Genomic DNA, 26508 nt, shown 5'->3' on the forward strand with positions numbered 1-26508 from the left:
ACGAGACTTTATCAGGTGTAATGCATTTGTTGATGCACGATGGTCAAGTAATTCATTAATTCAATTACATTATATTGACTTTTTGCAGGTAATATTTACCAGACCTTTTTATGTTAATGGTTATGGTTCTGTTTTACACATATAACTCAATATAAAATCCATAGCCGGTAAGCTCTGTCACTATGGTTTTCAGAGTTTTTTTTTTATAAGATACATCAATTTTCAAGATGGATATCTGCTTTCTCATTTGGGAGCATTTCTGACTGACAGGTGAAAGCTTTAAGTTATTGAATAATGCCCTTTGTATGCTGAGCCATAGCAGTTCAAATGAGGGGTATTTGTAAAGCAATGTGAATGGAATGAGTTATCCGCATATCTGTGGAGCGGTAGCATAGTGGTTAGTGCACTGCATTTTAACCAGGCCACCTGAGTTCAATTCGTGCTTATAGATAATGATGGAATGATATTACAACTGGTCCTGCATGCAGCTCCCCCAACCACTTCACCAACCTTCACTGAGCAGTGTGGTGAAATGCAAAGGACCAACATTAATGGAAGGCTTGGGAAGGCCTTCATCCAATAGTGTATTGAAAAGGGCTATACAATTATTATGATAGTATACTTTTATTTATTTGAATATAATTTAAAATTTGCCTAAAATATGTTGCAGTACAATGTTAAAAGTCCACATGTATCACACATAAATAAAATACACAAAAATAAAAAAGAGCTATATTAAAATGATGCATTTTACATTTCAAGTCTATGACTCATTATTTACACCAAATACGAGGGGGTAATTGCAACCATCCAAACTGTATGCAGGCATCATCTGAACTCTCTTCAAATAACTTGGTGATGAGTGAGATTTTTTTTTGTTAACAATAAAAAGTTTAGCGCTATAAAAAAAATACCCCCATAACAAAACAAACATACAAATAACAAACACATCACGAGCAAGGCAGAGCTCATTTCAAGTGAGCTCCGGCTTGTGTTCAATAAAAATGTCAGCTTGGGATGTGTGCTCATCCACACTTGGCCCCGACTGGGAGTAGAAGAGGACCACCCGCTTATTCCGGTTCTGTCTGCTGGAAAGGGTAGACACCGCTTCAGAGCCGAGGTGCTGTCCAAATTCCACGGGCCAAGAGCCATCCCATCAATATAGCTCCTTATTTAAGGCTCTCTGGGGTCTGTTTAATGACAAATGAGTTGCCCTTACAATTCTACTTTCTGTCGCCCGCTTTATTGTCGAACACCGGAGCCATGTCTCGACTAAATTGCACACAGCTGGGACCACAAATTCGTTTAAACATTTCTTCTTCTTCCTGGAATGATTTTTTTAAAAATATGCTACGCAGAGCAGCCCGTGTTATCGAGTGTTATTTAAAATACACCACGTGTGTATAGGCACACGTTTGCATCAAACGGCGTGCCGCATTTTTGTTTCTCATGAGCGAGTCTTTAATAAAACCTATACATACTTCGGACCCACATAATGCATTCGGTCCTACTTTTTTTAATTATAGAAAGTAATGTGGAAGAAACATGAACATTTGTGCAAATTTCTTTTAAAAAATACTTTTAAAAAACTGCAAGCTAATGGTAAATGAAGATTAGTTTTAGAAAGGGCGTAAGCAAGATGCATCTGATCTCGAATCATTGGTGCTGCATGGATGCTATAAGTGCTTGCATCAATTTCTATCGTGGCAGACAGAGACCCTTTATACCCACAGTCTGACACTGCTGAAAAGTGTCATCAATCTTTAGTGCTGCACGGAGTGTAGCTGACTTGAGGCTTTTGACTGTTGAGCAGCACAATTATTAACAACAACACTGTGTGTGACTGGCTCCGGAGTGGCACCCAAAGGAGGAGGACACGCCAAAGAGGCCCATTACACCGTTGAAATTGAGCGATAAAATCAGCTCGTGTGCAGGAGCTCGATGGCGTTGTGGCACCGTGGGACCGTGAGAGAGGGCGACGGTCAGGGAAGGCCTTCGTGCAGAAGCAGAGAGATTATGGCAGATGATGACGATGACTGACATGGGCATGAAAATTACTTTCGTGAAAGTATTTTGTTTCTATTCCTTAGTCCGCTTGCACGCAGATGATGATGTTGGTCGATGGAACGTCGGTTCTTGTGTGGCTTAGGAAGTAACCCAAGCGAATATATCTGACTTCATCTTAAGAACATGCATGGTCATGAGGCTAAAGCTCCACTGAAGCCATCTGCTTGTTGCCTAGGCAATATATGACCGTGCGCTGCTTGCATCAGAGAAACACGTTTTATTGAATGTCATACTGTACTTCTGCAGGTGCAGAGGTTCAGTGTCCGTGTCTATATTAGAAGAGTTTTGTTGAGGGACTCAATTTAAACAAGTGCCTTTGGCTCCTAACACATGTCATTAACAATAACAGAATTATAAAGTCGTTTCTCGAATAAAACCTCTCATCACACTTCGCTGTCCTGGTGATAGCGGATTGGTGCAGGGAGAATTCATAGGATTGGTTCAAGTATCCCTCGTCATTGATATTAGCCGTGGCCAGTTATCAAATACAAGATGCTAGGTTCATAGCGCAATGCGCTGAGCACTGCGCCACCAATCACCCATGTCCTTGTTTTAATATTCATCACTCCTAGGATTCCTTTACTGCACGCTATTGTCACCTCAAAGAGCTCAAACCTAGTTGAACAAATGAAGTAAAATATATTTTTTAAAATATAAAAATATGCTATATGAACCCTGCCATTTAAAAGACATTCAATATTCAAGGAAACACAAGCTTCCGTCTTCAGGTGGTACCGTCACAGCCACGACAGCTGTATCAAGTAAATGAGAGATTGCAGGAGCTACCACTCCGTTTATATAATGGTTGGAGAAGGTGGTGGGGCAAGGGCCGCATACTTATTATTAATATGGTAAGGTGAGGCTTGAGAGTAAGCATAGACTGCCTAACAAAGGCTGAGCCTTTGTTATGGAGAGGTGCGGTTTGTGACTCAACCTGTAACAGGGAGACCACCACTAGACATGGTAAAACTGTGATGGTTGTCTGTCAAATAAGATTGGCAAATAAGTGTAGTTAAATCTTTTTTGCATGGTTAATCACATCTTTCCAATGATTACTCAGTTTGTAACCGTCATCACGGTTGAAATTATGTCTGTGTTTGTATATTTGTATGGCTTCGTGTACAAACCTTTGATGGTAGCCAGGAGGTTTGCAGAGAACCTTGGTCTCGGAAAATACAATTTCATGAGAGCCCACCGAGTTATAGCAATGATGGACTCTCATGAAATTGTATTTTCCGAGACCAAGGTTCTCTGCAAACCTCCTGGCTACCATCAAAGGTTTGTACACGAAGCCATACAAATATACAAACACAGACATAATTTCAACCGTGATGACGGTTACAAACTGAGTAATCATTGGAAAGATGTGATTAACCATGCAAAAAAGATTTAACTACACTTATTTGCCAATCTTATTTGACAGACAACCATCACAGTTTTACCATGTCTAGTGGTGGTCTCCCTGTTACAGGTTGAGTCACAAACCGCACCTCTCCATAACAAATGCTCAGCCTTTGTTATGCAGTCTATTCTTAGTCTCAAACCTCACCTTACCATATTAATAATAAGTATGCGGCCCTTGCCCCACCACCTTCTCCAACCATTATATAAACGCAGTGGTAACTCCTGCAATCTCTCATTTACTTGATACAGCTGTCGTGGCTGTGACGGTACCACCTGAAGACGGAAGCTTGTGTTGCCTCCGAAACGTCGTGATTTTTATTTTATTTTACTTTTTAATGTTTTTTACCTACGTGACTTTACCGAAAAAACCTAAGAATATGAATCATTGCAGTCACGAAAGCTTCAAATCTAGAAATATTCAAGGGAAGATGTGATCAAACATTTCTGTGCATAAAATTACCACTCTGCATTCTTTGTTAAATTTCCCTTTTGTCCTCAAGGGTTGAATGACTGCGAGGCCTACTTGACTTATTACATGGATGTTTGGAGCCAAAATAATTTATTTCGCATACATTTCTGATGCCTTCTAGAGTGTACGAACATTATACAACTTGTCCACATATTATAAAACTACTTTTAAAATGTTGGTTCATACTACGATTGCATGTAGAAAGGAACAAAACAGTGACATTCGAATAAACTTTCTATAAATAATACTGAAAGAATAAAATGCATTTATCCATCTCACGTGTTTGTCCTCTCCTCTGGCTGCCACTCTATAGTAATTCTCGACAACCTGCTGCCATGCATTTTAGTGGCATGCCCTGCCCAAGTGGGGGCTGACTTTTCTTGACATTCAATATGGTACTCTTTGGTTCTTTCGGTAAAGTCACGTAGGTTGAAATAAAATAAAATAAATCACGAAACAATTGTTTCTTGCTGTGGTTGTTTCCTGCTGTGGTTGTCCCACTTGATGACGGACGCTTGTGTTGCGCCCGAAACGTCGTGATTTATTTTATTTTATATCTACCTACGTGACTTTTCCGAAAGAACCAAAGAGTATGGATTCCTGCAGTCACGAAAGCTTCAAATCAAGATTATTCAATATGGTATTTATCAAACGTGTGTGTGTGTTTTCTAGCCCACATTTCTCTTTCTGTTTGTATGTATGTATGTTGAACTTCTATCACACCATATGTAGTCAACCGTGCTAATCTGAGGGGTGGGGGAAGGATAACAAACTAAACACAAAGAGGAGTTCTAAAGAAATGAGTTTTCAATCTAGATTTCAAAGTTCATAGCTCCAGTGGCTTCCTAAGATGGGAAGAAAGAGCGTTCCAAATGGCCGAAGAAGTGCATGTGAAAGCACGCGATGCAGTGACCGTGTTTGTTCGATGGCTAGCCAAAAGCCGCTGCGAGAATGACCAGAGTTTGCGTGATGGTTTATGCTCCTTTACGAGATCAGCAAAGCATTGTGGTTCATTTGTGGCAAGCGTTCTGTGTGTAATGAGAACGACCTCATAATATTTTCATTCAGAAACCGGAAGCCACAGTTTATAAGTGTAATTCCCAGCATGCACCTCGCCATGCTTTTTTTTTACAATTGTTTGCACAATTTTCAACATCAGATCGACTTCTGTTAAGACTCCATGCTTAGGCAACAGAATTAAATATCCAGAGGAGTATTATGATAAAATCTATTTCACCACTTTAGTGCAATAACTGGTATCGGAATTGACAGTGCATTGAAAGTGAGGGAACGTAGATAACAAATTATCGGTATAGATGACATGTATTTGAATATATTTTACGTGTAATGATTACACATATATTACAAAATATGTATAATCAGAAATTTAGCGTTAATTCGTTTTTAAGTTGTTTGACCATACTTCTCCACGCAGGTCAGTGCGGGTTGAAGGGAAATCCCACTATGGGTTCAAACATCTTCTGCTGTCAGCCATGGTTTAAAGATTTAGTGTAAATGCCTTTGGCCTCTTCTTGGTTCTTTCGGTAAAGTCACGTAGAAGGGAAGTAATAAAATAATAAAAATAAAACATAATAAAATCATTCTCACGACGTTTCGGCCACAACACAAGCAGCCGTCCTCAGGTGAAGAATGAAACACCACCAAGCTTGGAACGTATATTTAAGCTGGGTTAGAGGGGGGAAGAAGAGCGCCTTGACAAAATAATTTGCATATCAAGAGGAATTTAGCATATTTATGGAAAATGCGTAGGAGGTGGGCGGGGGGTTTCAAAGTCATATTATGCCCGTGCATTATGCCGGATTAGCAGCATCAAAGGGAGGGGATGGGGGTAGCATTAACAAAGGGAAGCAATGTTAATAGTTTGTAGCTGCAGTTACTAAACAACCACGTAAAAAACTAAAGTATAAACTACATAGTATCATCAGTATACTAAATATACTCTCCAATAAGCTGAGCTACTAACAGTAAGCTCTGAACGATTCAAATTAAACAAAAAACCGACAGAAGATCATCCTCGTGGGGGAAATGACCCAAGTCATCCTGATTGGCTGCCTTATTTCATTTGCAGTTTTATCCCAAACCAACAGTTGGTACAATTTGGTCACCTGTGAGTGAAGAGACTGCCAGCCACATATGGTTCTGTTGTTTCAGCCCTACTCCTGAGTTAGGCGGCTTACAAAATGCGGACCAGATTGGTCTCCCTCAGTTATGCAAACACAATATTTCATTGGAACAAGTAACAGTTTAAAAAAATAAGCAGACGTGACCAGATTTGTGGCAAACAATGCATATTAAAATGGACTTGAATGCCCCACATGTAAATGGTAGATTGAATCTGGTGCATATTCCCTTATGTGACTACACATTTTATCATCTCCGCCGCAACACTGCATGCCAAGCAGTGATTAAATGGACACTGATTGAATGGAATCTACACTCATCACCAACACTTTGAGGGGAAAATGTTTGGAAATCCAGAAATCATTACGTCTTTTTTTCCCTCATTGATTTTTCTTTTTCTCAAAGAAATGAGAATCGGGTTGTGTTGATGGAGGAAAGGTTTTCTTTACTCCCTGGTCCAAGTATGGGATGCCAAAATGATTTCAAGCTGAACTGAAGTCTGACAAACATAGCGGGGTGAGGAGAAAGATTGAGGGTTTTGTTTTTATAGATGAGAGGCAAACTAAACTTTTTCATCATAGTGACGATCAATAATCACAGTAGCAATCAATCAGTGGGTTGACTAGCTCTCTGGCCTCTCTGTGTGTTATGAAGAAGGTCCATTGTCCAAAACGTAGCCTGTTAGATACTTTAATGGCAGTCTCATAAACGAAAGTCTTTTTTGTTGTTATTTTGTGTTTGTGCACCACTGTCAATGCAATGTCACCAAACAATGTGTTTAATTAGTGGGTTCGGGCTTACTGAGTCCGAGGATATATGTGTATATATTCGTCTTGATTTTGGGAACAAGATATCTGCCTGTGTGTTTGCTTTGTGCTGCACTTACGTGAAGGAAAAAGATGGAATGTGCATCAAATACATGAGAATATGTAATACGTTCTGAAATCTAGGCAGGGACTTGAATGTATGAATTTTAATTGCAGGTAATATGTAATTATAGATAGATCATTAACAAAGTAGGGGTGAAGTAGGTATATGTGAAGATAAGTTACATTTAATTAATTCCTGGGCAGACGGCACACACAAAACCACATTAATTCATTAATGTTTGATCAGACTTAGCAAACGCAAATATATACATTTTTACATCTATAGAAAAAATAAATGGTCAAATGGACGGCAGTTGATTAGGAATTGATATAGGCTGGGAGAGAAAACTAGGTAGCGATGAAAACAAATAACAATGCATCATACGTGATAATATTGTTCAATAGTATTCGTGGTATAGCCCGCGATTTCCAGATTCTATGTATGTCAAGGTGATGGTTTTGATTGGGTCCTCACATGGTCCTTTCCCAACGGTTGTGGTGATAGCTTTACGGATTGTGTAGTCTGAATATCCATTCATCTTGAGAGCTTGGTGTATGTGTTCCAGTTCACTGGCTGGGTGATGATGGTCGGAAATACATCGAGCACTATGGTGTAGAGTTTTGATGAGGGAATTCATCTGGGATGGATGGTGGCTTTCCAGTAGACTTAAAGCTTTCGTGACTGTAGAAATTCATATTCTTTGGGTATTTCGGTAAAGCCACGTAGATAGAAAAATAATAAAATTATCACGACGTTTCGATCGTTATATTTTTTCACCTGAGGATGATTGCTTGTGTTGTGATCGAAACGTCGTGATTTCGATCTACGTGACTTTACGGAAAGACCCAAAGAGTGTGAATTCCTGCAGTCACGAAAACTTTAAGTCAAGATTTAACAGAAATTTAGTTTCGTATTTTTCTGTAGAGGTGTGACAATCTGAAAACATCCAACTCAACTGCTATGAAATTGGTATTTTCGATGTTGAAACAACCTCATTTAAAAAGAAAAGAAATAAAGACTTACCTGCAGCTCAAAGTTGGCACTGTCCAAGAACAATTTGTTCAGTATGTCCGCAAACTGGTTAATGGCACGCAAGAACACCCTAGGGTCAAGGACATTGGAAAGGACGAGAAACAACACAAAGGTAAACGTGGTGAAGCTCTATAGCAAAAGAGTAGTACTGTATTTGTGTATGTTAAAATATTCAACAATTTTTTTTATTTTACCAGGTAAGGTCCACTGACCTATATACTGTAGCTCTTTATCAGAAGCAACCTGACCATAAATTAATCTTTTTCGATTTAAAGCTTTCGTGACTGCAGGGATTCATCTTCTTGGTTCTTTCGGTAAAGTCACGTAGAATGGAAATAATAAAATAATAAAAATAAAACATTATTTTATTATGTAGTATTTTAGTTAAATATTTATTTATATTATTTTCGATGTAAAGCTTTCGTGACTGCAGGGATTCATCTTCTTGGTTCTTTCGGTAAAGTCACGTAGAATGGAAATAATAAAATAATAAAAATAAAACATTCTTTTTTAGTTTTCTTTTTATTATTTTATTATTTCCATTCTACGTGACTTTAATAAAAATAAAACATTCTTTTTTAGTTTTCTTTTTATTATTTTATTATTTCCATTCTACGTGACTTTACCGAAAAAACCAAGAACACAAATGAATCCTCAACGAATTGGCTTATCATGTGGACATTTATAACAGCAGCCAAATCCTCGAAGCGTGTGTTTCTAAATGTGGAGGCAAAAACCAGAGGAACCGGAGAAAAATCTCCACGACCAAGGGGAGAACAACTCAAAATATACAGGCACCAGGGTTGGGATGGAACCTATGACCTCCTGCATACTAGGCGAGGCAGATCACATATCGCCAAATTTTTCCATTGGCATTTAGGCGAGCGACCAAAGCAAGGGTGCAGCGTTTCCTGCACTGTTCTATGAGCCTGTTCATTCCCAGCCACGGCTAACTATGTATGTATGAACTGGTCCTGGAGACTACCCCCCCCACCGCATCCAATTTTACCAACCAATAATGATCAGCGTGGTGAAGTATTGTCAAATAACTCCTTGGAACCGAACTCGGCATGGGGAGGTATTCATCCAGCAGTGGACAAAAGGCTATACATTAAGTTATTATGTAGGCTAAAGGGAAGTAATTTCATGTTGCAATATCCTTGCCCTAAAGCAAAACCGCTACACTTCATATGCCACTGGCATTTGATATCCTTTAAGGGTGTTTCTTCAGACACTAGCCTCCACCTTAATCAGTTTTGTGTGCAAGTTGCTTGTGTGACCTGTGCAATTTTAATTAAAAAAAAAAGCCCTCATTGTGTTCTTGATCAAAGGTTACAGTTTTGTTGTGTGTGTGCTATGAATATTGACTGCGATGAGACCATTACATTTCCTAGGATTTATCTCAGCTGGACAACCACGTTTTTGAACTCCAGATCTCAAGCAGTGCTAGCCCGATTTCACGTGGGGACTCCATTAGCTCCATTAAGCCACCTAAATATGATCATGTTAAATTGATTGAAAACATCTGTCAGCTGCATCGATATACATCATGTGATATAAGTGGTTTCAGTTTTATCATTGTATTGACTGAACGTGACTGCATGCTATACATCCATAACATCCATATTGAATGAGTAATCAAAACAACACTTACACATTTGTACTGTAATGTATCAAATAGACATTTTGTGATTGATGTAAATTAGTGGTTTGGATAAATGTTTTTCATGATGCAGCTATACACATAATCTTTATATAGTAGTAGTAACCCAATTAAATGTTGCCAACAATATAAGAAAGTGCTCATTGCAGCTCCAAGTCAATGTCATTGAATAGATTGTGCATCAAAAGAGGACACTTATTTAAAATGGGAATAATTCTCGTTCTACACTGCTCGTCAGGAAATCTGCAGTTTTAAAACAAGCTGGCTTGAGAGTATGTGTGTGCGTGTTCAAATAATCATGAGTAATATGTTGTGCCCACCTCATATGTCACACGCGCCACTGGGAACAACGCCACAATGATGTATCATTAACCGGAACCCTAAAAGTTTTTCATTTTTCTATGCTTTTAGGAAACATCACTCATGAGAACCATTAACAGTGCAATGTTTGCTGATGTGCTTTTTTCAAAAATGTAGTTGGGAAAACCTCAAGCATGATAAAGCATTAAGACTGCCGGTATTGCATTTATTTAGGTCCTTAAGCACGCTAACAAGTGAACATTGTTGAAGGGTATTGATTGAAGTCTTGTATATAGGCTTTAACCTCGGGGCCTTGCTTTCGTTTTCAATATTCATGAACAATGATCCTTTTTAATGGCAATCCTATAGTATAATAAAGTACTGTGAATAAAAAAAAAACTATATATATGAAGAAAAAAGACAAGCTTAGAAATATACATTTCTATGAATACAAAAAAAATGGTGGCCTTGTGGCAGTTTGATTTGGACCGTATTTCAGCCAGGGATCAATTTCAAGTCTGTTTGGTGAGGCCTACGTCAGGCTGACTATCCCAAGCAAGTGAACTCTCGTCTCGTTCCTTGTTTTTGTTGTTGTTGTCCTTGACTATGAAATTGACTTATTTCATATCCTCAGGTCGTTGGGCATTCAAAATAGATTCCTTTGCAATGTACTTACATCAGAACCAAGGTTATTTCCCCAGAGGATCTGGATTGTACAGAACAAATATTATTGATGGGTTTTTTTTTTCTCAAAAATATTGTAAATGAAAAACAATGTATTGCTCAATGGGCAATTTTGTATTTCACAAAACATTGCCAAAATCATTTCTGGACCTCTTGGGCTTATACATGAACACACTTCTTGAAAATGTCTAAACTCGCAAAATGCAGTCCAAACAACAATTTGGCCTTTTCAGATAAAGTAGACTAAACTTTGATGCTAGTCTGTTGCTCTTTGTATAAATCATCTACAGATTTAACCTGTTATATAATACACATTTAAGTTCTGTAATTTCTAAATACTAAGCAACAGCACACCAAAGACCTTACAATTGAAACATATATGCACAAGTGAGCATTCTTTTTTTTCGTATCATTTGCAGACATATTTCAGATGTCAACAAATGATTACAATTTGCAGACTTACTATGTGTATGTGCCATTGTAAAGTCACCCTCAGGGTGGATTTGAAACCATTTTTATGATAGTCATTACAGTTATAATATGATACTGACAAAAAGCAATATTTTATTAATTCAAAATGTGTCTGGGCCTAATAATCCAACAGCACCCAGATTAATATTCCCCAGGAGTGATGTATTAGCTGTAAACTATTTTGTCACATTATTAAAAGTTAGGATCATAAAAAGGTTACTCTTGTATGCTTCTGCTGCTTTGCATTGTGTGTGCATATGGTAACTTTCACTATGTTATACACACTCACAAATTCCCCAACCTATGAATCTCCTGATTTAAATTGTCCTCTCTGCTTTGTACTGCATGTATTTGGAACTATAACATTGTGAGTGTACACAAGACACGTCAGTGATGCCTCTTAGAGCTGGGCCAATCTTATGATTCCTAGCCTTAAATCAAAATTCTTTCTCTTTCTAGCTCCTTTGGCTTTTTTGGGCCGTTATCGCATGTACATTTCCTTTGCCAACATATCCTTGCAGAGGTATTTCCGCTTCTCTCGGTCCATCGCTCCATCTTTTAAAGTAAGACAGCTTCCATCCTGGCCACAATCTGATATTCGGTCAGATCGTGGTCTTTCTTTTTCTGCAGCACCTTCCAGTGTCCAGAATCACCATTGAACAATGTATTACATAAGCATTGGTGATGCATTTCAATGGTGATTAAGATTGAAACAGTAGGCAAGTTTTTTAAATCTCTCCACCTCCGTCCATCCAACAGTATAAATCAGAATCCTCATTCATGCTGGAGCAATCCGATAAGCTATGAAGCTCTTTTTCACAATTATCCAGTAGGAGAGGGTCAGAAAGTTATTACAAAAAACAATGCAATTAGTCGATCGACAGGTTACGCGTGATGGGGTGAAGTGTGGGTTTTCCCACTTCTTCCAAGACGTCTGGACAAGAGGAGGCCAAAAACACCCTTTGGAGAGAGGATTCCTTGAACTCTCGCAGGTGGAGACCCACCCACCGTAAATGGTGTGAGTAAGCAATTTCAGGGCTGCACCTTTATGTTAAGCTAAGATTAGCCAAAGCTTAGCTAGGCTAGATGTTCAATAAAATCGGAAAATAATCCCACCTGATGACGTACGCTTGCGTTGCGCCCGAAACGTCGTCATTTATTTTATTTTATACCTACATGACTTTACCGAAAGAACCAAAGAGTATAATTCCATGCTGTTGCACACAGCCATCATGGCAGAAACTCTGCTATCCCTGATAGAATCACATTCAAATAATTCTCACGTGAAAACCACCCAAGAATTGCGGTCCCTGCAGGAATCATCCAGGGTGGATTTGAATATGTTCTTGTGGGAATCGCCTAGCTGTACTGCATATCTGCCTATGTATGATTTGTATCATAAAAGACAATCAGACCCATAATTCTGCCTAAGCTTACTTTAAAATGGACATGCGTTATTGGTTTCGATTTTATATAGAACTCCACGTACTAGCAAATCAGCACGTGGTGATTTTATGCAATTGCCTAAGATTTATATCAGCAGCTGTCAAATGCAACATCTTGTGCCCTTGATTTTATTTCTTGCGTATGCTTCAAGATGTTTAAATAATTTTCGATCAACAGATTATACATTTCATCTTCTTGGTTTTTTCGGTAAAGTCACGTAGAAGGGAAATAATAAAATAATAAAATAATAAAACAATAAACTAATTCTCAGGACGTTTCGTCCACAACGCAAGCAGCCGTCCTCAGGTGAAGAAGAGGTCTTATTATTTTATTATTTCCCTTCTACGTGACTTTACCGAAAGAACCAAGAAGATGAATCCCTGCAGTCACGAAAGCTTTAAATCGAAAGATTATACATTTGCCAAGACCTAATTAATGTTGGTCTCAAATTGAATAAAAAAGTAAAACCCCATGAAAAAAAAACTCTTCCTGAGCACGGGTTGCTTAGTGACATGTTTAAATGTAATTAATTTTAAAAATTAAGTCCGTGCAAATGTTATCTACATTATATACTGAGGCATCGTAAATCTCAAGAGGGCTAAGAAAAGCTAATTGCTGTCAGCACTGATTCAAAGAACATCCCTTAAAAAGTGGAAAATGGGAAGGTTTGTGGTGGCAGAGGCTAAGGGACAAGGATAAAGGTGATATATACGAGTGGGTGATTAATTTGGAACTATACAAATTGTAGAAAATGCATTGTCAAAGAATGTCAAAAGATATCTGTGTGTTTTTTCCACGATAATTAATTGACATAAAAAAATATGTGTTCTCAGTCTTGTAACATCAAGGTTTTTGTTTTATGAATTCACCTGCAAAAAAAGAGAGTGCGCAAGTACAAAGTATGTCTCATGCCAGCTGCTCTGTGGTCCCCCAAAGTTTAATGGTGAAATGTATTCACATTTTCTTTGGGTCTTTTCGGTAAAGTCACGTAGATAGGTTCAAAGAAAATAACAAAAAATATTTTTCCTTGAACCGATCTACATGACTTTACCGAAAGACCCAAAGAATATGAATTCCTGCAGTCATGAACGCTTTAAGTCGAGATGTATTCACATTCTTGTTGAATTCAGTACGGGGAGAAACTCCCTGCACGCGAAATTAAAGCATCGTCCATCATTCCGAACGACATGCTGTCACGACCCGAAAACACAACCAGATAGTGGTACGGCAATGCGAGAGTACTATGCAGTAGTACTCTGCGCATTATTAGACGTTTACTTTAATCAATATACACGTACGCATACAGTATGTTCAGGTTCTCTATACGCTCTCGAATAGTCATTCGTGAATGAGCGACTGCAGTTAATTTATCGAGATGTTTGAGACGGGCTAGAGCGCTGAAATTATGAGCAAATATAGTCAACTCCATGCTTATATAATGATAAAAAAAACTCGAAAATTAAAAAAATAACAAGTGTGGGACCCCCAAAATCAGAGGGTGAAAGTTGTATTTTATTGCTTTTCGGCTATGACTATACTAATTTGCATGCCAATTACATTTATATTGATATTTCACATCATTGACTTTTATTGTAAGGGCAAATCAATCTGTTGTTTTTAATTGTAATACAATATTCATATCATGCAGAGCACATATATAGATGCCTCTAAAAACTACGTGGAGTTCACAATTTTCGTTGAAATAATAATTGCAAAACATTTGAAAAAAATCACAATCTTAAGTAGCAATTACAATTTACTTACTATAGAGTACATTACATTGAGGCATTGTGATCTGCAGCCAAAATCTATCCACTTCTGGATGAAGACAAAACCATTACCACCTCAAATGCTCATGCAATGCAATAATCCATCGAGATTTGACCACACGAGCCAATTTCATCGCTCCATCTTTACGGCGGTCGTAATCTCTCTTGGGTATTTCCACTCCTTTGGCTGCTACTTCACCTGAGGACGGCTGCTTGTGTTGTGGCCGAAACGTCGTGAGAAATTGTATTTTATTATGTTTTATTTTTATCATTTTATTATTTCCCTTCTACGTGACTTTACCGAAAGAACCAAGAAGATGCTACTCCACCGTTAGTTCCGACCATCAGCCATAATCCGTTGGAGCCATTTACCCTGAATAATCCCACTTACTCTTCCTAGCGGTTCATCTTATGGTCTATAATCTACGAGTTCATCTTCCCGTCTCTCAGTGTAATTCCAAGCACGAACCTCTCCAAGCTTCTCTGTTGCACTCCTTACATTTTTGTTCAACTTATTCATGATATTTTCTGCATCTGCATGCAGAAGACGTGTTCGTGGAGAATATGTTTGAATCATCTTCAACTTATAGAGGTTTGAGAGACTTCATGTTTAGCTTGGTAAATCTATCCAATGTACTACTGATTCCGATAACTCTGATTTCTGAAAAGACTAAGAACTCTCACTCTTCTATAATCATCATCACCTCCCCCTCTATGATAGAAAAAGCTGCCACTTCTCACAAGTATGGAATCATCCCCTTTCATTCGAACCTTACTGATACCAACTGTGTCCCAGTTATTTTTCTCAATTCTGTCTCCAGCTCGACAAGGATTTCTTCTTCCGGCGAACGTTGACCATCACGTTAAGAGACATGAATGTAAAATTATTTTTTAAAAGAAATCCGTATTCATATAATACAAATCCCAAGATTTCAGTGTAATACAGTTTAGATGACCATTGCATGTGTAGTGCAGGGACGTGCGGTCAGGGGAGGCAGGGGAGCCTCACCTGTCATACTCCAATGATAATAGCTGTTACGAAAAGTACAAAAAAAGAATAATCAAATAAAAAATAATAAGATGTTTCCACTGATCTGTGTTATAAATGTCATTTCTGTATGATTCCAATCATTTCTATAGTCAAAATCGCCAAATTTGCAGAGCTCTGCTGCAAATACAGGAAGAGACGAGAGGTGAGGCAGCGACGAGCTCAGCCTCCCCTCTGATTGCACAACCCCTCAGTAACTGGATGAAGCGTTGGCAATCAGCGCGTGCCTATTACTATCTTAGTATATCACCAATGTAATGTTTGTAGACCCCTTCATTTCATGTCCTCGCCTTCCATACTCCAGCTAACTTATTTCACATACAGTATGTGTATAAACATATTTAGGCTCGCTGGTCTCGTCATATAAACTGCAATGAAAAAGCACCAGGGGAGGCAGCTATCACATCTGCCTCACTTAGTGAGGCCACGCCCCCTCCGTGAGGCCACGCCCCCTCCGTGAGGCCACGCCCCCCCCCTCCGTGAGGCCACGCCCCCTCAGTGTGTGAATCTGGCTGACACTAGCCAGTGCCTCCCCAACCATTGACCTCACCGCACGTCACTGGTGTAGTGATCTTAAATGGATCACTACAGCGTGTAGCGCCAAGTCCCATAGAAATGGGCACAGAGGCTAACACACATCGTGCAGTACCCTACAGTGGGTCGCTAGGTGAATGGTTGTGGGTGCTATCAGAAGGAAGCCAGATCAGTCCCACCGGCAGAGGAGGGGATAGCAGCCTCCGCCAGCGCCGCAGGTAATCGCCACAGAGTCGGTCACTGGGGGAGTGTGGTGGGGGCGGCTGGCGGTAGGGGGGGGGGCATGTGGGGACGAGTCACCCCGGTAACGGGTTAAGCACGTCATGGGCCGGGGTGAGGAATGTGGGCGAAAGGTGAACGAGGGGACACAGGAAGAGTAGCTGAGAAACGTCTGGAGTGTTCCCGAAGGGGGCGTGGTTAAGGGCGGAGCCAGAGAGGGAACAGGTGTGATGGAGCCTGGAACTGTCGGGAATATTCGAGAGGTAGGCGCGGCCGAGGGTGGAGCCAGTCCACGCCGAGGATAAAAGGGAAGCTCCGACCGTAAATCAGGGCTGTCTGCATGTGAAATGGAACCCAAGTGCTACGTCTTCGACACCGTGGGTGAGGCAGCACGTTGGCTGCTCTGACCCGATTGTAATTATCCCATATGCAAGAGAAATAGGGAGAGGTGTGGACTCGAGTCATGTGACTTGGACTCGAGTCAGACTCGAGTCATGAATTTGATGACTTGCGACTCGACTTGGACTTGCATAACAATGACTTTGTCCCACCTATGAGATGTGGACTCGAGTCATCTGACTTGGACTCGAGTCAGACTCGAGTCATGAATTTGATGACTTGCGACTCGACTTGGACTTGCATAACAATGACTTTGTCCCACCTCTGGAAATAGGTGTATTGTGGTCCTATGTGTAACAAGAGTGAGAGATAGGTGTGTTTAGCCCCGTGTGTAACGGTGTTGCATAAAGTGTAGAATAAACGTTGTTGCCTCCGAAATAGTGTCTCTGAATGACTCACGACACATGTAATACAAGCATATGTCATGAATGTAAAGCAGAGGCACGAATAAACATTGATGTGAAAATGTTTTTTCGTTAAAGTCACGTAGGTAAAAAATTAAAATTAATAAAAGTAAAATAAAAGTAAAATACTTTTATTAATTAATAAGAATATGAATCCTTGCAGTCACGAAAGCTTCAAATCTAGAATTGATGTGAAAAGTTCACTGAATATTGCGGGTTGAAGTTCGTTAGGTACGATAGCGCGGCTCTGTGCCTCTGTGGGATCAGCATCAGCTGTGCTGTCAACAACCACGAGGCCGTGGGTTCAAATCCACATTCCCCGGTGGCTTTATTTCGCACGTTCGATGAGCACGGTTGGCTACGCACGGTGCGATGTAAGTTCAACATAGACACAATTCGTGTGAATATTTTTAGCTGTAACGTGGGAGATCAAGGTGTTGGAGATAACCTCAAGGTTTTTGATCTTTGAAATTCACCCATGTTCTGGAAATGTGATGGTTTATATGTTTTGAAAGCAATGAGCAACAGTTTACGTCGCAAAAAGAAACCATAACGTCTAAAAGTAGCTGTCTGAATAATTCAACGTTTATTTTCTACCTTAATGAAAATTAGTCTAATTCATGCTTAAATTTGCGTCAAGTATGTACAAATAATAATAATAATACATGAATCCCTTGAATGTCAGTGGAAGGCGGTCTACGTGGTTTGGGGTAAAAGGTGAAATTACCGGTACAGGTCATGAATACAGACGATCCCCAGTGGTCTAGGAGGTAGAGACTGAGCAGACGGAGCGAGACGACCATTAGCATCAGAGAAGACACTCACACAATTAATGTGCACAACCGTTGCACGTTTTTTATCAAGCTTGCCATGAATTCAGCCAAAAAAGAACATGCTACTGCCTCCAACGGATGTGGGTTTGTTAATTATGTTGTAATGCTTTGAGTAACATGCTGTTTGAATAATTGGCAGGTGTTTCTCTCTCAATTGTTCTCGATCTCACACTGGTGCTGTGTTTAATTAAAATCAAACCAACAGCAACGATGCTGTACAATGATAGCCATTCGGTGAACTCTATCAACACGCAGAAACATGAAAATATGTATCTCCTGATCGGAGTCATAGTTCAGTCGTGCTGTATACAATTTTCAAACTGGGAGTTTATAAAATAAAATAAAGTGATAATGAATGAATACAGGCCGGTTCTTTGTAACGACATTAATCCAAACAGACAATTCAGCTACGGAAATACGTAATAAAAATAAGAATCCGTATTTATCTTCTTGGTTAATAAAAAATAAAATATTATGTTTTAATTTTATTATTTTATTATTTCCATTCTACGTGACTTTACCGAAAGAACCAAGAAGATGAATCCCTGCAGTCACGACAGCTTTAAATCGAAATTTAAATCCGTATTTATCCCGGAGAAATCCGATGAGCTTTGATGCTCTTTGTAACAGATGTCCAGTCATTAAAGCACGTCTCCTTCCTGTCAATTTGCATTCACCACAATGGATAAACTTGCGATTTGACATCGTGTTCAGCTTGATCGGACCATGTAAACATCTGTACCACAGCTTTAATTGGTTTCTCTGATGCTCGTGATACACCTTAGTTTGCCCTCCCAGGGTCCAGACGGCCCGATTGCCCTAACAAGTGTATTGCATTAATTGCTTCCTTGAATGCCATTTGCATGCCTCTAATAGTATTCCTGCCATTCGCTGCACCCTCATTCTACTCTCCTGAGGTCATCGCATTGCCACAAATATATGCACACCATAACGAGCCCTACCCACGTCAAAATTCGAGACAAGGCACGCATTTAGCAATTTAATCAGAGGTTTTTTTTTTACGCATCGCAAAAGTACACATTTACCAACAGATTTATTTTTCACCGGAAGTTTTAATAGGATGCTTATGACCTTTTAAAATGTCATGATGTACTATATTTGCTGGCTTGGCAGTAGAGTGTCTCGAAATTGGAAGGTTGCAGGTTCAATCCTGCTAGGGGTTTGACTCAGCCCATCATTCTTCCGGGGTCACTAGAATGAGTACCAATATATGGGGAAGTGAACAGTCGACAGGAATGTATGTACTTATGCAATTTGTAAGTATATCATTTTTTGTTGGATTTTTTTTTTAATTTGTAGTGACTTCCATTTAACTTCCCTCTCTTTAAACGCTCCTATCGTGCTTTTGTATCGTTTGTTGTTGTAACTTGCTTACCCGCCCCCACTGGTCATCTGTGAACAAAGAGCTTTACAGCTCATCGGATTCCTCCAGTCTCAATAATAGATTCGGTGTCTGATAGAACTGCCCTCGCCGTAGGAATGTGGAATTTCCACCACTGGCTCGGGACTGTAAATGGGAGGAAGAGGAGGAGCACCGCATCGACGTCCGTTGAGCAGGAATTCACTTACGACTTTTTTGGCAGTATTAATAAAATACAGCCAAAAAAGGGACTCGATTTCGATGTGTTTTTCCAATAGCCAACCGTGAGCTTAACAATACGAGGGGTGCATCTGAAAACACTTGGGGAAAACAAATAAAAGCAGAGGTCCATGCTGACACACATAAAAGCACTCAGGATAATATTAACAGAAAAACAATCTGACATTGCACCGCTATCAAATACTGCCATGACAATGAGGGATTGATGATGGAGATTGTGAGCGTGACGTTGGGACCTGCACTTGGGTTGCAGCAGCGTCCCGGGATGCTCAGTAGATCTCTGCGCTATATGACACTCAAAAACCTTTTGTCTTTTACATTCATCACATGGCTGCACTTGGAAGAGGAGAATAATGTTTAAATCTTTCACGGTTATGAGCCAAGATGCTATTTCTTTTTACTCAGCCGTTGGATCACCCGCATCGTCTCTGTCTGCTTGGGTATTGGACCCAAATTGTACCAACGCAACATCTTTGTGATGAATGACCGTTGCTTGGGTGTATTTTTTTGTTTCATTATTGCACTGTAAATATACAGCTCATAACACGCTCGCGGGTACAACACACAAACCTGACAAAACCACACACTTGCACGTTACATAAACCGGAAGATATAAGCTAATCCGTATGTTCTCGGCTTGAGAAATGAATGTTCGCTGTAATATAATGGCAAAAATATATTGCACTGGAAGAAAAGGCTTCAGCATACTGATAGAGACAGGCTACCCTGTGACTTTTCTTAATCTATCCAGGACGGTTGCGTGCTAAAAAAATAAATGAGTTTCTATTTAGATTTTCTGAGCTGTAATATATATTCTTAAAACCATGGTATGGCCGTGAAATGAAGTAGAGAAAACATTTGAGAATTGGAACATTTTAACAGCTTACAAGCCACCGTCACCAGCTGTGTGAATAACGCGTCACCGCAAGTCACAGGGAATCCTAGACATCCGATGGTCACCATATACATTTCGTTTTAAAGCTTTCGTGACTGCATGGATTCATATTCTTGGTTCTTTCGGTAAAGTCACGTAGAAGGGAAATAATGAAATAATAAAAATAACAAACATAATAAGATTAAATTCTCACGACGTTTCGGCCACAACGCAAGCAGCCGTCCTCACGACGTTTCTACGTGACTTTACCGAAAGAACCAAGAATAGGTCCCCATGTACATCCATCAAAATTGTCACAAAGACAGAACAAAAGGAACATGCTTAAATGCTTCCTAAAAATAATTCCACCCTTTAGAAAATGTTATGTTATTTTAAAGTGCATCTCCCATTATTGTTATTCTATAACAGATAAGCTAGAAGGCAGCCAGGCAGTGAGCAGGCGCCAACAATTGCCAAAGCTCTGCAGTCATCTTTATATTAAGATGTTTTCAGCCAATCCATGAGTGTTTAAACACGTGGGAGCAAACCGGAGCGAGTGGAGAAAACCAATGAAAATAATTCCACCCTTTAAAAAATGTTATGTTATTAAAGTGCATCTCCCATTATTGTTATTCTATAACTGGCATCGACCACGGTGGCTTCTTAACACAGCTGTGCACGAATGCCACATTTGTATTGCTCATATCGGCACATTCATGAACACCCAGACATTCAACACTATCCCTTGTTGAGTGTCAATTGCTTAAAAATAATTTTAACGTGTGCCATTGTATCCTTACGTAATCATCCAAAGATTATGGAATTGTTCTTTTAAAAAATTACACGAACAGACGAGTTAATAACGGTGGGGATTTCCGAAAAAAATATTTTTTTGAACGAAATAATTGTCATTATCCTAGAGTGCTTTAACTGTTACCATTTCCTATAATGCTATAATAGCCTATGCGCATAGCGGATGTGTCAATGAATAGATTTGATACACGTTACTGAGCAGGCAGCACATTATGAGTGGCAATGATATTGTCATATTATAAGCCGTACTTGATGAATTGCTGTTGTAATGGAAAAAGGCAATGTGCATAAACACTTCGCTCGAATTTGATTAAAATCCGCGAAAGATGGGGCATTTCAGAAATCTTCACATGGCAATATGAGATGTTAATAAGAATACGGCATGTAATTCCACATGTAAATCCACTGTTGGATGTCTAAGACCAGTAGCCCTGGCTGGGAATCAAACTTCGGCAACAGGTTCACAGTGCAGTCTTTGAACCGTTACACTAGTGCTTCCCCCACAGATGATATATCTCAATGTAAGGTGTTGTTAATTGAATGTACAAAACGCTGGACACTAATGCCATGACTAATCTATTTAGCATATATCTTGTTTACTTAAAACATTGTTGTTTACTTAAAACATGTATATTGGAACAGTACCTGTTCTGCATCATGTGCATGATAACCCAGTCGGAAAGGTACACATTCTTTCCAATCAGGTCTTTAAACATGATGAAAGTCTCCATGAGAAAATCCTGCAAACAATCAAGCACATATTTGCTATGATTATTGAACTGTGAAGAATGTTAGAGTACAACTTCATCTGAAAATAAAACGGAGCAATATATACGCGCTCATTTATATGCATACTTTGATATTGCCTGCATTTAAAACAACAGTTAATCTATACCATCGTTGTTCAGCTAATTCCGCAAACATAATCATTTCAACTTGTAACGTGCACAGTATTGTTCGTCCTCGTGGAGAGTGAGTGAGCGACTCAGAGGCGCGAGGAACCGCAGATAAGCCAGAAGGCAGCCAGGCAGTGAGCAGGCGCCAACAATTGCCAAAGCTCTGCAGTCATCTTTATATTAAGATGTTTTCAGCCAATCCATGAGTGTTTAAACACGCGGGAGCAAACCGGAGCGAGTGGAGAAAACCAATGCGTGCATGGGGGCAAAAGACTATCCCATATATACGGGACAGATGACAGTCTGCACTTTTCTGGGCCGCATTGTCCTGGCAAGCCAGGGTATGGCACATCACGGTAAGGGACTTTCACAATATTACCATGTTCTTGGTTCTTTCGGTAAAGTCACGTAGAAGGGAAATAATAAAAGAAAAACATAGGCTATTTATTATTTATTTTATTACGTTTTATTTTTATTATTTCATAACTATTTATTTAATGATGTTTTATTTTAGTTATTTTATTATTTCCCTTCTACGTGACTTTACCGAAAGAACCAGGAAGATGAATCCCTGCAGTCACGAAAGCTTTAAATCGAAAAATATTACCATGATCAGCCAACCCTCACCTCAGCACTGCTGGATTACAGGCATGCGTCGCCATTGCCCGACAGTCGTGGGACACGTTGAAGCGTTTTATAGAACAAGTAGCTACTGGGTATGAAAATATTACTCAATACTTGTACTGAAAACGTGTAAGCCTCTCCATTTAACGTTGTTTCCTGCTCAAAGAAGCATTGATTTGAGGCAGAATCCTTTGCCTATTTGCAGCCCTGATCTAGTGGTAGAAATTCCACATTCCTTTTGACAGGAGTCAAGTCTCTCCATAGGACAACCACTGTTGACGTCCCCACAAAGAGGAACTTATTTTATCGACCATGGAGGGATGATGGGCCGAGTCAACCCCCAACCAGGACTTGAAATTGCAAGCCGCTGGCTCTATCACTGAGCTACCTGACTGTATGAGTCTGGAGGAAAGATAACATCAATATTACTCCTGTATTAGAGACGCTGTATTGGGATACAGTAGTATTAATTTAGATCTCATGATACAGCATGGCTCTGCTATTTATTTAAATTATGATCATATTATTCTTGTTAACAAGACTGTGCAGCATTTATTTCCGTATTCGGAAAATGGTAATGTTTAATATTGAAGCGGGCTTTCACTGCTATGTTACAATGGACCTTTTAAAATCCTCTAAGTACATTATACAAGGCTTCATCATGTGTACATCCATAAAAAAGAATGGGCACTGCAGGAGCATTTTCAAACGATCAGTCATATGGATTGAATTAACTTAAATTGCATTAATGAGAGATTTAAATTCAACATAGTGAGGAAGGAGTTTGACTGGCTTTTTAATTAAAACAGATTTTTTTTTTTACTTCCATGCATTATGCTGGTTATTTAATTTTCTTCCTCTTGTATTTTTGCATTTAAAATATTCCGCGCTATAAAGAACGGGACTTATTTTCATTCCATTCATCACATAATATAGAGCATTACAACGCTCATGTAAATTTTCACTCAGCCATACGGAACTCAATATCCAACTGGAGCTGTATTAGAGTATTATGGTGAAAAATAATGCAAATGCATTTCTAAGAAACACAATGTTTTTGTTCTTTCCTGAATACTAGTGAGTGTTGTCTTTGTAATTGGCATATCGAAGTGAGTTCTTGTTCACATGAGGATTGAGGCAATGCTCATCTCTCGGATATGGCTGTGGGTTAGTGGTGGGAATTCCACATTCCTATGGTGGGGGTGAGTCTATTCATGAACACCCACAAATGGCATAAGTAACCACATACCAATAAAACTCACTCCAGCAAACCTTCGGGGCATTGCCATCCTTCCACATGTGCCAAACATGCTTGTGTACAGAAACCTTACCTAATTTAGCTCCTTAGAAGCGTCTGTTTCTCCCCTTGTTTCTCTAGGTTTATTTTATCTGTGCATCATAATGCAGAATACTGTGTCTTTATGCCTCGCAGCATCTCTCGTTGTTCGTGTCGCGATGTCTCTCCATTTATCTATCTCTGAGCCGCTCTCTCCATGTCTGCACCCTGTGTACGTGTCTCTGTGTGCCTCTCCCTGTGTCTGTCATCATGGCCTCAAGACCACTGTCTGCACAGAGCCACACTTAGTATCGAGCGTGGTGGCTCTACATGGGGGCAGAAATGTGGCCATAGTCAGCGTGGATGTTACATAATTTATAATGAAATATAACTCAAACATGTTAAGTGGCTGGCGACATCATTGTTAGGCTTGCGTGTGGCCAGTCACAAGGGTTGGAGAGGAAAGATAATTGCATCAATGAGCAAAGACATATTCTCAGCACATTAATTATATTCCAACTTAGAAATTTATGGTAAAATTTCGCTCTGAACTGACATTGTGATTCATCATAGTGTACAAATGTAGCTCCATGAATGGAATGAAATGAATTGTCCACACCTCATTGAGTTGGCCGTATACAGGACTCAAGCTCCATTCAGAATACACAGCATGACATTTGAATGGTTTGAAGGTTGTTTTATTATCATTAGTCATGTTACCTTCATGAACATCGATGCAATATCGTTTTTCTTATTGCAACTAAGTTGGTGTTTCGAATGTTATGAAATATCGACTTGTATTAGATTAATAATGAAACACTATTTCACACATTTAAATGATACCTTCAAAGTTATAAGATGCACATTGCAGGATTCTACCAAAGTCTTGTATAAGAAAAAAACACTTTAATTGACAAAAGATGCACACGTGTGTGTGTGTATACATATACACTGTGGGGAGTGGTTGTGCAACAGTTAGCGCACTGCGCTACGAACCCGGCGACACAAGTTCGATTCCTGCTCATGGTAAACACCAGTTATGGTTATTTTAACTGATTCTGGGCCTCCCCTAGGTCGACTCGGCCTCAAATGAGTGGTTGGTTCAGCGTGTAAGCATCGCCAGTAAGGAGACAGCGGCGTGCCACCAACCCCTTCGTGCGCCGTTCCGGCCTTCATCGGTGCTCGCTAAGAGCATTTGACCCAACAGTCTGTGAAAGCTAGTTGGGGAGGGGGCATCTTTGTCTTCTTGTTATATACACACACACAAACCTGCTCAATCCATTGAGGATTGTGACTGAGCAGTACTTGAAATACTTGGCAAACAAGGATTGCACCAGGCAGTCACTTATAAACTAGGGGGTCATTCATTGAACAGCATGTGCAATCACCAGCCTTGGTATTATGGACCAGGTGAAAGCCACTGTTTGAACAGTTCACATTTCATCGCATACGCGTGCATACGCGTGCAGCCGGACGGACTCACCACGAGGTCCTGCCGTGATTGGAATGTGTTGATGTAGTGCTGGTAGTGACCGTCTTCCATTTGCCTCAGCAGGGCAGTCATGCAGGCTACGAAGTGGCTCTGAAACATAACAAGCATCAGCCCAATGCTATTACTGTAGCACATACAATGTTACCATCTTCCACTCATTAAAATACAAGAAACCGAGAGAATGCTATGTTTTTCTAAAGAGCCGCAGGACATATTCAACCCCTTTACATACTTATTTAACTACTTAATTCTGTAAGATCTTGTTGAATGCTGCCGAATACAATGCATAGGATGAGAAAGAACATTATATAAAACATTACATGAAAGCTTAATCCGTGCAGAAAACAGGAAAAAATCAACTGCATTCTGCAAGTGGATGTACTATACTTTGATTCTAAATTCATGAAGAATGAAAGTCTAAATTCACAAAGTATGGGAGTTGTGGGTGATTGGGTAATTGACAGTGTTGGGCATAGTAGTCTATAATAGGATGCAAGATAACATAAAAAAAGTAAAAAAATATTAAAATATTTCTAGATGAAATAATTTCTTCCATAATATTTTTAAGGGAGAACACGAGCTGTAGTATGTGACTAACACTAACCTACATTGTCAGAAGATTACAGATGCCAACATTCCAAATATTTACCCAGATCATGCTGATGAATACACCCTCCTTACACATGTATATATGTTGAACCTCTTTCACGCCGTGCGTAGCCAACTTTGCTGATCAAAGGTGCGGGGAAAGGACAACAAGCTAAACACAAAAAACATTTGTAAAGAAATTGGTTTTCGTTCTAGATTTAAAAGTGCATTGCTCCAGTAGCTTCCTAACATCGGAAGGGAGAGTGTTGCGGATGGCCGCAGGAGCACATCTGAAAGCGCGCGATGCAGTGACCGTTTTTGTTCGACGGCCACCCAAAAGCTGCTGAGAGGATGACCGAATTTGTGTGATGGTTTATGCTCTGTGACGGGATCAGCAAGGTATTTGTCAGCCAGACCCTGCATTGAGATGTGACCAGTGCCATGAAGGTGTATTTTGCATGTAGTAGGACACTGAAGTACGCAAGAAAAACCCGCGTAAGTGAGGGGGGACAGCACTCCACACTGGCATCTCCGTGCCTCCTAACAGCCTCTCAAATATCAAGCTTGGAA

General features: G+C 39.7%; 1 protein-coding gene across 1 annotated transcript in view; it reads right to left on the reverse strand.

Moving 5' to 3' along the window:
* The window catches only part of LOC144931506 (dedicator of cytokinesis protein 1-like), a 211717-nt gene that overhangs the window by 74086 nt on the left and 111123 nt on the right, over positions 1–26508 (reverse strand). The window contains exons 28-30 of the mRNA XM_078855434.1: positions 25342–25440; positions 21708–21802; positions 7976–8054 (exon numbers count right to left, since the gene is read on the reverse strand). Of these exons, the coding sequence (XP_078711560.1) occupies positions 7976–8054; positions 21708–21802; positions 25342–25440 (273 nt within the window). The remainder of the gene's footprint in view (positions 1–7975; positions 8055–21707; positions 21803–25341; positions 25441–26508) is intronic.

Source organism: Lampetra fluviatilis, chromosome 4 (assembly GCF_964198595.1).
Source record: "Lampetra fluviatilis chromosome 4, kcLamFluv1.1, whole genome shotgun sequence".
NCBI lineage: Eukaryota > Metazoa > Chordata > Hyperoartia > Petromyzontiformes > Petromyzontidae > Lampetra > Lampetra fluviatilis.